Source organism: Babylonia areolata, chromosome 18 (genome assembly GCF_041734735.1).
Source record: "Babylonia areolata isolate BAREFJ2019XMU chromosome 18, ASM4173473v1, whole genome shotgun sequence".
In the NCBI taxonomy this organism is placed as follows: Eukaryota; Metazoa; Mollusca; class Gastropoda; order Neogastropoda; family Buccinidae; genus Babylonia; species Babylonia areolata.
This window is the reverse complement of record NC_134893.1, coordinates 43,992,632-44,004,473: the sequence shown is the minus strand read 5'-3', so window position 1 is coordinate 44,004,473 and position 11,842 is coordinate 43,992,632. Positions and strand designations below refer to the sequence as shown.

The 11,842-nt window shown below is 43.6% G+C and overlaps 1 protein-coding gene across 3 annotated transcripts in view; it reads right to left on the bottom strand.

Annotated features, from left to right (window-relative positions):
• Window positions 1–11,842, bottom strand: part of LOC143292010 (sodium-coupled monocarboxylate transporter 1-like) — a 61,761-nt gene that overhangs the window by 18,749 nt on the left and 31,170 nt on the right. For all 3 annotated transcript variants that reach the window (XM_076602166.1, XM_076602167.1, XM_076602168.1), the window contains exons 3-7: window positions 10,375–10,440; window positions 8,345–8,396; window positions 6,579–6,646; window positions 4,389–4,543; window positions 580–720 (exon numbers count right to left, since the gene is read on the bottom strand). In XM_076602166.1, coding sequence (XP_076458281.1) covers window positions 580–720; window positions 4,389–4,543; window positions 6,579–6,646; window positions 8,345–8,396; window positions 10,375–10,440 — 482 coding nt within the window. The remainder of the gene's footprint in view (window positions 1–579; window positions 721–4,388; window positions 4,544–6,578; window positions 6,647–8,344; window positions 8,397–10,374; window positions 10,441–11,842) is intronic.

The following is an 11,842-nucleotide window of genomic DNA, read 5'->3' as shown; positions in this document are numbered from 1 at the left end:
GGAGGAGGAGGAGGAGGAGGAGGAGGAGGAGGAGGAGGAGGAGGATGTGGAGGAGGAGAAGAAGTAGAAGACTGACGACGAGGAGGACGATGAAGAGAAGAAAGAAGAGCAACAACAAAATCATCACAACCCGCCACAAAACCACCACTAATACTTACAGTACCACAACCACCACCAAAAACAACATGAGACCACCTGCAGCCCCTCCCCACTTCCACACACACACACACACACACACACCCACCATCCCCCTAACTCAACCCACCACACTTATCCGCCCCCTCTCTCCACTTCCACAACCACCAACCCCCCCATCCCCCTAACCCAACCCACCACACTTATCCGCCCCTTCTCTCCACTTCCACAACCCCCACCCCCCCCATCCCCCTAACCCAACCCACCACACTTATCCGCCCCCTCTCTCCACTTCCACAACCACCAACCCCCCCATCCCCCTAACCCAACCCACCACACTTATCCGCACCCCCTCCCCACTTCCACACACACACACACACACCATCCCCCTAACCCAACCCACCACACTTATCCGCACCCTTCTCTCCACTTCCAGGAACTCACAGCTGCGCCTTGCCAACGGAGGGGCAGGAGAGACAGCGCTGCACCTGGGCCTGGTTGATGCCGTACAGGTAGGCCCAGAAACACATGCCGCCCACCACCATGGACCACACGGAGTGCCGGGTCTTGGGGTCGAAGCTGAAGCTGTCACCACCACCAACAACAACAACAACAACAATCAACAATCAAACACAAAAAGATGTGCCAGTCTTGAATAAAAGCTCATTTGTGTTTGCATATTTCTCTTCTCCTCACTGCTGCTGTGTGCATATGTCAAATTATCGGTGTAAGGACAAACCCGGCGCTTCCTTATACACACACACACACACACACACACACACACACACACACACACATATATATATATATATAATTGTTTTGGAGGAAGTGTCTGGATTTGTTCCAATTTACCTTTTATCTACCCGTGTGCAAGCTGAATCGGTGGCATAAGCAGCACGGACTTGAAGTTTGAAGTTGTGTACCTTGTGAATGGAGAGAGTTACCACTCTTCACTACTTGTTGATCAACAAACACAGTTTCAGTTTCAGTTTCGAGGACGTGTTATACAGTATATGGATTGGTTCTTGTGATCTACAACCACATCTGCTTTGAAATGAATTGGAAGAAATGAGAAAGAAGAAAAAAAAGACAAACAGAGAAGAAAGAAGAAAGACAGCACATTCAATCGACTGGAAAAGGTGAAGTTTCCACTGAATAATTTTTCATTCATTATTCCACAATCAAATCAACTTTTGTCTTAACTCTCTCCATACGAACGGCGAAAGAGACGACGTTAACAGCGTTTCACCCCAATTACCATCATCAAAATATTGCAAGCGGAAGGCTCTTATACTGAAGAGGTGAATGTTGACATAGAATACCACAATTCTGACGACGGAAGCTAAAGGTTGGGTCATTCAGACACCCACTGGACATCCGAGGGGTCTGTGTAGAGGAGAAGAGAGGAATGGCCGTACTGAGTGAGTTAATCATCCAGTCTCTCTGAACTCAGACATGTGACAGCAAGATATCTGGTCAAACTGCAGTGGGGCGTGCCTGCTTTGAGGACCCATAGATTGCGTTACTTCAAATAAATTTCCGGTAATGTATAAATGTCTCTTCGGTGTATACAGAGCCGATATACATCAGAACCAATACCTGAAATGTATTCATATCATCTTAAATGAAATCGGATTAATTCATTTATGCTATAAGCATTTGTCATGGCAGTGCTCGGTACTGACTGAGTCAAGCAGTTTCTGGTTGAACAAACACAATTTCAATGTACATTCATCATGGTTTAACTCACTCAGTACGGCCAGTCCTCTCTTCTCCTCTACACAGACCCCTCGGATGTCCAGTGGGTGTCTGAATGACCCAACCATTAGCTTCCGTCGTCTGAATTGTGGTATTCAGTATAAGAGCCTTCCGCTTGCAATATTTTGATGATGGTAATTGGGGTGAAACGCTGTTAACGTCGTCTCTTTCGCCGTTCGTATGGAGAGAGTTAAACCAACTTTTGTTCAAGATGCTTATCTTACAGTGTTATCGAATAATTGTGTAAACTGAATTAGCAAAGTTTATAACAACTAACCATGCACTGCCTGTCAATAAACAGCGTTTCGACAAAATGTAATTAACTAGAAATGAAAGAATATGTGATGAATGCTGTATATGTATACACACACACACACACGTATATATATATATATATATATATATATATATATATATATATATATATATATATATGACGTAGGTGACTGAGTAATCGAGAAACACACACACACACACATACATATATATGTGTGTGTGTGTGTGTGTGTGTGTGTGTGTGTTTCTCGATTACTCAGTCACCTACGTCAAACACACCGTCCCCCCCACGCCCCCCCCCCCCTCACACACACGCACTGCTACGGCTCCCCCCTAGGAAACGGGTTCTCTTGCCAGAAGGGTGTCAAACAGCTTATCATCAACATCATGACCTGACCTTTCCTTGTACACGGAACTCGAGTGACCAGTGACAACTTTCCGATAAATCTCCAAGGGTCCACACTCCCTGCTGCTTTATTTCTGTCCCCGAGTTTCTGTGGTCAGTACTCTTATCAGACTTAACGAGACCAAGTGAACAGTCTGCGTTAACTCTGGCACCAGATTCCATATCCTGAGTCGAAAGGACTTGGGGGCCGGGTAGGGTTCAGACAGTTGGCATGAGGAAACCGATTCTTTGAACTCTGTTGTTGTTTATTACCGCCATATAGTGAGCGAGCAGCAAAAGTAACCATCGGATCCTTTTCATGGAGTCGAGCATGTGAATTTTCTTTTTTGTCGCTGTTACGTTTTTTTGTTATTTTTTTGTTTTGGTTTGGGTTTTTTGTTTGTTTGTTTGTTTGTTTTGCCTGGTCATATATTGTTGTCTCCCTTGCAAAAAGGAGAGAGAGACAGACAGACAGACAGAGACACAGAGAGAGAGAGAGATAGAGAGACAGACAGAGCGGGAGAGACATTGACAGGGAGATACAGAGAAAGAGAGAGAGAGGGGGGGTGCGGGGGTGTAAGCGCGATTATTTAGCAGTGGGGAATCAGCCAGTTGACTAAGGTTTTCTTCCCGATTGACAACACATTTTATTTCAAATTCCGCCCTCTATCTACCCGGTATTCCCCAACTCATCACTCAGCCCCCTCAGCCCCGGGCTGCTCTTCCCAGGGAGAGCGCGTCGCTACACTGAGAGCGCCACCCATTCTTTTGTATTTTTTTCCTGCGTGCAGTTTTATTTGTTTTTCCTATCGAAGTGGAATTTTCTACAGAATTTTGCCAGGAGCAACCCTTTTGTTGCTGTGGGTTCTTTTACGTGCGCTAAGTGCATGCTGCGCACGGGACCTCGGTTTATCGTCTCATCCAAGTGACTAGCGTCCAGACCACCACTCAAGGTCTAGTGGAGGGGGAGAAAATATTGGCGTCTGAGCCGTGATTCGAACTAGCGCGCTCAGATTCTCTCGCTTCATATGCGGACGCGTGACCTCCAAACCATCACTCCACATCTATTACTCCAAATCTAAACTTTGTCTGGTAATATTTCACATATCTATCAACTCTCTCCATACGAACGGCGAAAGAGACGACGTTAACAGCGTTTCACACCAATTACCATCATCAAAATATTGCAAGCAGAAGGCTCTTATACTGAAGAGGTGAATGTTGACAAAGAATACCACAATTCTGACGACGGAAGTTAAAGGTTGGGTCATTCAGACACCCACTGGACATCTGAAGGGTCTGTGTAGAGGAGAAAAGAGGACTGGCCGTACTGAGTGAGTTAACTCTCTCAGTACGGACGACAACAAAGGCGACGACGACAGCAGCGTTTTACCACTGTTGACGTCACTGAAATGTCAGAAGCAGAAAGCTCCAAGACCGAAAAGATGGACATAGACAAAGAACACCGCATTTCTAACGACGATGAAGACAGAGAATACCGCTTTTTTTTTGCTTTTTTTTTTTTTTTTTTTAACAAACAGGATTGGCCATTCAGACAACCACCTGACATCATATGGAGTCATTGTGGAGAAAAGAAAGGGGAGAACGCTGATCTTGATCAGTGTGTTAATTAATATCAATCCGAAACAACAATAACAACGACAAGCAGAACAAAAACGAAGCAATCGTGTAAAACAACAACAACAACAACAACAACAACAAGAACACACACACACACACACACACACACACACACACACACACACACACACACACACACACACAAACCCCACAAAAAACGAAGCACTCGTGTGTACAACGGCGAAGAACTTACTCATCCAAGAGGATCCTGTTCTTCTCATCGGCGATCTCCCAGGCCTCGGCGAAGCCGCCCTGGACTATGGAGCCCCTGATGAGCACGGCCAGGAGCCCGGCAAAGATGACCCCGGCCTGGAAGGTGTCTGTCCACAGCACTGCCTTCATGCCGCCCTGTGAGACACGACACAGCTTCTGTCTGTCTGTCTGTCTGCCTGTCTGTCTGTCTGTCGGGCGTGGCCCACGTTGTTCACGTGTGTTGTATTGCGTTGTGTGGTGTTGTGTTGTTGATTAATTGATATGGATACTTATACAGCGCCTATCCTCGGTCACAGACGAAACTCTAAGGGCTTTGTGACAAACACGGGGTCATTTACACAACAGGCTGCCTACCTGGGTATAGAGCCGACTGACGGCTGCCACTGGGCGCTCATCATTCGTTTCCTGTGTCATTCAGTCAGATTTCAGGCACACAAACATACACACTCAGACAGACATGTAACGTTTTACGTGTATGACCGTTTTTTTTGTTTTTTTTGTTTTTTGTTTTTGTTTTTGGGTTTTTTTTTAACCCGCCATGTAAGCAGCCATACTCCGTTTTCGGGGGTGTGCATGCTGGGTATGTTCTTGTTTCCATAACCCTCCGAACGCTGACATGAATTCAGGATCTTTAACGTGCGTATTTGATCTTCTGCGTGCGTATACACACGAAGGGGGTTCAGGCACAAGTAGGTCTGCACACATATTCACCTGGGAGATCGGAAAAATCTCTGCCTGCAACTTTATTTGTTTTCCCATCGAAGTGGAATTTTGCCAGGGACAACCGTTTTGTTGCCGTGGGTTCTTTTACGTGCGCTAAGTGCACGCTGCAGACAGGACCTCGGTTTATCGTCTCATCAGAACGACTAGCGTCCAGACCACCACTCAAGTTCTAGTGGAGGAGGGGATGGGTGGGAGAAAATACTGGGGATTATGGGATTGGAACCATTGCGCTCGGATTCTCTCGCTTCCTAGACGGACGCGTTACCTCTAGGCCAACACTCAACACCTTTCTTGTGACAGGTGTTGTGGTCGTGTGGTTAGCGTGCTAGATTCTCGCCCTATATACCTGATTTCGATCCCTGGCGCACCTCGTGGGGGTAAGGGTGAAGATGTTGTTCCGATCTTCCGGGTCAACCTCATTATGTGCAGACCTGCTAGTCCCTGAACACCTTTCGTGTGTACACGCACGCAGAAGATCAAAAACGCATGTGAGATTATCCTGTAATCTATGTCAGTGCCCGATGGGTTGTGGAAACAAGAACTAAAAACGGAGTATGGCTGCCTGCATGGCGGGAGAAATAGCAAAACCGTCGTACAGGTAAAACGTTTCATGTCTGCGTGAATGTGAGTGAGAGTGAGAGTGAGAATGAGAATGAGTGAGTATGAGTGAGTGAGTGAGTGAGTGTGAGTGTGAGTGTGTGTGTGTGTGTGTGTGTGTGTGTGTGTGTGTGTGTGTGTGCATGACTTTAGCCCGACTGAATGACACAGGAAAGGAATGATGAACGACAGCTCTAAGCCAGTTCTACCCAGATAGACAGCCTGTTGTGCAAATGACTCCGTGCTTGTAAAGCGCCTAGAGCTTGGTCTCTGACTGAGGATATGCGCACCACATAAGTATCCACATCACCATCATCATCATCTGAAATTGTATTGTTGATGTTTGTTTTCGGAGTTTTGTTGTTGTTGTTGTTGTTATTTGTTTGTCTGTTTGTCTGTTTGTTGTTCATGGCAAAACTTTTAAACACATCCCTCTGTGTCTGTCTGTATGTCTGTCTCTGACGCTGTCTCTCTATCTGTCTCTGTATGTCTCTCTCTCTCTCTGTCGCTCTCTTTCTCCCTCACACACACACACACATACACGCACGCGCGCGCGAACACACACACACACACACACACACACACACACACACTTGCATACGCCCGCACATGAATCCATCGAGTACAGACGTGACACACATTTGCGCCTGAAGACATACCAACAGAAAACACTATAACAAGATGTACAAAATGATGACGAACACGGAAAAAAAATGAACGTATATTCCAGATAATGGTTAACTATTTGTACGTCTACACAGAGACAGACAGACAGGTAGGCAGGCGGACAGACGGACAGACGGACAGACAGACAGACAGGCGGGAGGACTGTCAAACAGATATATATTACCAAAGTGGTGTAGAACGTCACCACAATTCCCATGCCCACAACGGAGCCCCACAAGTTCAGACCCGTTACTGAAACGGAGAAGTTTCACGGTGAAGGCTCCCAGTTCTCAATGTTGTGCATCTTGTGCTCATACGTGATACGTAGACTAGAAATGAGTGTGTGGAGGAGGGGGGGTAGAGGAGGTGCAGGGTAATGTGTGTGGTGTGTGTGTGTGTGTGTGTTGGAGCTCATGTACGTTTATATGTATTTGACTGTGCTTTCATATCTGTGAAACTGCATGTTCGGTGCATATCTGTTATGCATGTGTGGGTGTGTATATGTGAATGTGTGTCTTCATGTTTTACATCTATTTGCTTATTTTTCTCTTTTTTTCTTTTTTTTTCCATTATAGTTATTATTTATTATTTATTTATTTATTTGTGTAAGCTTATCTATCATTTATTCACCTTTTTTTCCCCTCAAGGCCTGACTAAGCGCGTTGGGTTACGCTGCTGGTCAGGCATCTGCTTGGCAGATGTGGTGTAGCGTATATGGATTTGTCCGAACGCAGTGACGCCTCCTTGAGCTACTGAAACTGAAACTGAAACTTGTGCTCAATCATTCGAGTTATTCTTGTAAGGTGTGTTTGAAGAAAAAACAAACAAACAAAAAAACCCAAAAAAAACCCACCGTTCAGTTTGTCTCGTGAACACGTTTTGAAATCTTATTCAAACCCCTTCAGTGCACGGGAGGAAAACAGTAGGCCTACAAAGTGGTATTTCAAGGCATAAAACAATATCCAAAACATTAAGCCTGAAACTGTGAAAATGGTCTGGAGATATACCACTCTAGATAAACCGTGTGAATTTTCAGCCTTCCAGATTTTTTTTTTCAATTCTTCTGATGATGTCATCAGTGACGCCACTATGCACTATGTGATACGTACTAAGGCAATCAAGAGGTTTAACACTATCCACCGAAAAAGCTGGTGTAAACGGTTGAAAATCTTTGTATCGCTATTCATTGCAAACCTGGTGAAAACGTTTGAAATGATATTATCGCTATCCACCACGATCATGCACCTGGTCACGCACTCATAGACGTACGTAACACAAGAGCGTTCACTCCGTTGGGTATAATCTATGCACAAAAGGAAACTGTCAACCAAATCCTTCACACACACACACACACACACACACACACACACACACACACACTGTGGGCACAGAATCGAAAACGAACACCACTTTATTTTTGTTTGCCCATTATTCAATGCCTCGAGGCAGAAGTTCCAAAAAGATTTCCAAGATTTACCCCTAAGCATACTGTTAGAAGGAAAAAAAGCAACAATATTTAAGTCGCCGAGTCGGAAAATTATTATTTTAATGCTGTAGGAAAGAGATAAGAAATCAATGCAAATTAACGGATAATATCAATACCACCCCGAGAAATATGTATATCGTATTTTCATTGAACATCGAATGCTAATGTTATCACTTGGCTAGAATGTATGACGTGCAGTGAATTAACATTATACTCAGTCTGGAAAATGATCCCATACTTACTCAGTATGGAAAAATCCTGAAAAGAATTTTAGTTCGTACATACTGTGTTCAAAGCAAAAGTTACTACACAGTTTGTAAATGAACTGTTGCATTACCCACTCCATCTTCCTCCATCCCACGCCCTCTTCCCTGATGTGTATGTATGCCTATGGCCGAAGCGCGAGCGCACGCACACACACACACACACACACACACACACACGATGCACAGACAAAGTTTTACCTGCATTCAACGCCAGCGAGGGAGCGTACAGCAAAAACGCCATGTAGAGCAGCTGTACGAAAAGAACAAAACAAAACAAAACAATGGAAAAAAAAGGAAAGGAAAATGCCTGAGGGAGTCACTGAGAACAAAGGATAAATTATATCTCAAAACAGGGACGAGCATTTTTTTTTTTTTAATTATCAAAAAAAAAAAAAAAAAAAATTATGAGTGACAGACGGGAGGGAGTGAGGGAGTGGAGGGATGGGTGGGGTGAAAACGAGGTGAACAAGATGGCCAAATGAATGAACAGGACCAGTATAATACCCCTCCCTTCTGTCTGTCTTTGCCCGTCTCTTGTTAATTTCCTTTCTATTTCTCCTCTGTCTGACTGCCTTTTCTTTCTGTTCACACACACACACACACACACACACACACACGCACACACACACACACACAGAGAGAGAGAGAGAGAGAGAGAGAGAGAGAGAGAGAGAGAGAGAGAGAGAGAGAGAATACTGAATACAAAATATTTTATCATCTTATCATCTGAGAAATTTATGTGTTGTGTATTTTACGTATTTTACACACACACACACTCACTCACACACACACACACACACACACACACACACACACACACACACACACACACACACACACACACACACTTGAGTGCCAACTGAATCGGAAGCATAAGCAGCATTGACTTCAAGTTGTGTACCTTGTTCATGGAGAGAGTTACCACTCTTTACTGTATGGCTGTCACCGTTTTCCATCTCTGCGTGCCACGTTTTGTTTGTACCACGATGTGAACATTATCCTTGAATTGCTGTACAAACTACTCAACCAGCATCCTGACACAACCAAACTGTTCCAAAACCATTTTCTGTCGGATTTTTTATTTATTATTATTTTTTTGGTTTTACATATTTGATGCCCAAACATCCTTGCCTGGTTCTGACTACACAACAAAACCTCCACAGGCTTGGTTGCGGACTCGGTTTAGTTTGGTAACCTCGCCTGTTTGAATACCAGTATCTGGTGTATTCTGCTGCAGTTTTGATGAAAAGTGGACATATTCTGTTATAGTTTTGATGATAAGTGGACATATTCTGTTATAGTTTTGATGAAAAGTGGACATGTCATGCTGCAGTTTTAATGAAAAGTGGACACATTCTGCTGCAGTTTTAATAAAAAGTGGACATATCTTGCCGCAGTTTTGATGAAAAGTGGACACATTCTGTTGCAGTTTTAATGAAACGTGGACATATTCTATTGCAGTTTTGATGAAAAGTGGGCATATCTTGCTGCAGTTTTAACGAAAAGTGGACTTCTCCTAGTTTCTCCGTAAACCATTTCGTTTGAGGAGTGTAGTGGCACGTCTAGAAATTGTGTAATGCCAAACTAAGCAGTTCATATCTGTTAATGGTGTGTCTTTTATTCCCCGTGTCTGAGAGAGAGAGAGAGAGAGAGAGAGAGAGAGAGAGGCAAACAGTCTGACAGACACAGAGACAGAGAGAGGGAGACTATTCAAGATGGTTTAATTGTTTAGACATTGGCCCTTTAAAAGTGGAGTGAACAATGCGTATAAAGAAAGAATCAAAAACTTTAATGGTGTTTCCTTTCTAATGTCTAGAGCTTTGTTAGAAACATTCATCACCCTTGTTTCGTTTTCTGCAGCCATCAGTCACACCAGTTTAAACACGGATGGATGCTTGTGATATTTAACAGGAACTAATTCAATCCTGGGCTCTCTGTGTTTTGGACATTTAAGCAAAACGTACATCTATGTTTCAGGAACATTTCTACACAAAGGACAGGAGGATTTTTTTTGGCATTTGTGCGGCAGCTAAATTGCAAGAAAATTGAAAGTCAAAGATGACATTCCAGTTCTAAATCCAGCCAAAGTTCTTCTCACAGAAAATCATTTACGTAACGTAAGTACGCAATATGCGACAAAGAGAGAGAGAGAGAGAGAGAGGGGGGGGGGGGACAGAGACAGAGACAGAGACAGAGAGACAGAGACGTAACTAGCATGACCGACTCACCGTCTGAAGAATGAGTAGAGCCGATGACTGGATCCTCACAGCTTTGCTGAACCGCATTTCCAAGTACTGGAGAGAGAAAGAGAGAAGACAACGAAAGGATGTTTTACACAGCGAGGACTACACGAATGGGTGTGTGAACGGAGACACAGAGACATAGAGAAATTCACACACACAACACAAACAGACAGACAATAGCTGTTCTACACAGCGAAGTCTACACGAATGTGTGTGTGAACAGAACATGATTGTACACACAGAGACACAGAGACATAGAGAAATTCACAGACACACACACACAGACAGACAATAGCTGTTCTACACAGCGAAGTCTACACGAATGTGTGTGTGAACAGAACATGATTGTACACACAGAGACACAGAGACATAGAGAAATTCACAGACACACACACACAGACAGACAATAGCTGTTCTACACAGCGAAGTCTACACGAATGTGTGTGCGAACAGAACATGATTGTACACACGGAGACACAGAGACATAGAGAAATTCACAGACACACACACACACACAGACAGACAATAGCTGTTCTACACAGCGAAGTCTACACGAATGTGTGTGCGAACAGAACATGATTGTACACACGGAGACACAGAGACATAGAGAAATTCACAGACACAACACAAACAGACAATAGCTGTTCTACACAGCGAAGTCTACACGAATGTGAACAGAACATGATTGTACACACGGAGACACAGAGACATAGAGAAATTCACAGACACGCAGACGAGCAGACAGTGACTGTTTTTCACAACGAACAGTTCATAAATGGGTGTGAACAGAACATATAGACACGGAGAAGTTTTAAGTTTCAATAAAAAAAAACCCATTCCCTTTACTTTTTTCATTACATCTTTACACATCCACCACAAATTGTGATGGTTACTTCGGCTGTCCTCTAAAAGTTTTGAATTTTTGTCACATAAATCTAAACTGAGAAAGCTGACTATTCCTCAGTGATGTATCTGCTTTGATGTCTGTGTCGGAAAAAAAAAGGACATTTCCTTTGTGTTTGACGGTTCATGACGTGACATCTTCACTGATGTTTTGACTAAAAACATTGATCAATGTCCGTTTCTGGTCGCCAAAACAACGACCGATTTCCCTCTTTAAACTGTTTATTGTAATAGACGGTTCACTTTACCTATTTTTTTTTTTAGGGGTGTGGAGGATTACATACATATAGACAAAAGAGCAAAATAAACATGAAAAACAACTAATAATTGGAATGTGTCAGCAACACCCGTGTATCGAATTCAGCGTAGAATTATCCAAGTGCATACACGCGTTAAAAGCGTATCAAAATATTACGCGAATCAAAATATTCTTAAGTGTCTATTCACCAAAGCCCTCATATCTTGTTAAGGAGTAGGTGTCTGTTTTGATTTCTGATGTAAACCCCTCCAACGATCTGAATGGTTTTGCACCGGCCGTGTTTTCTTTAAA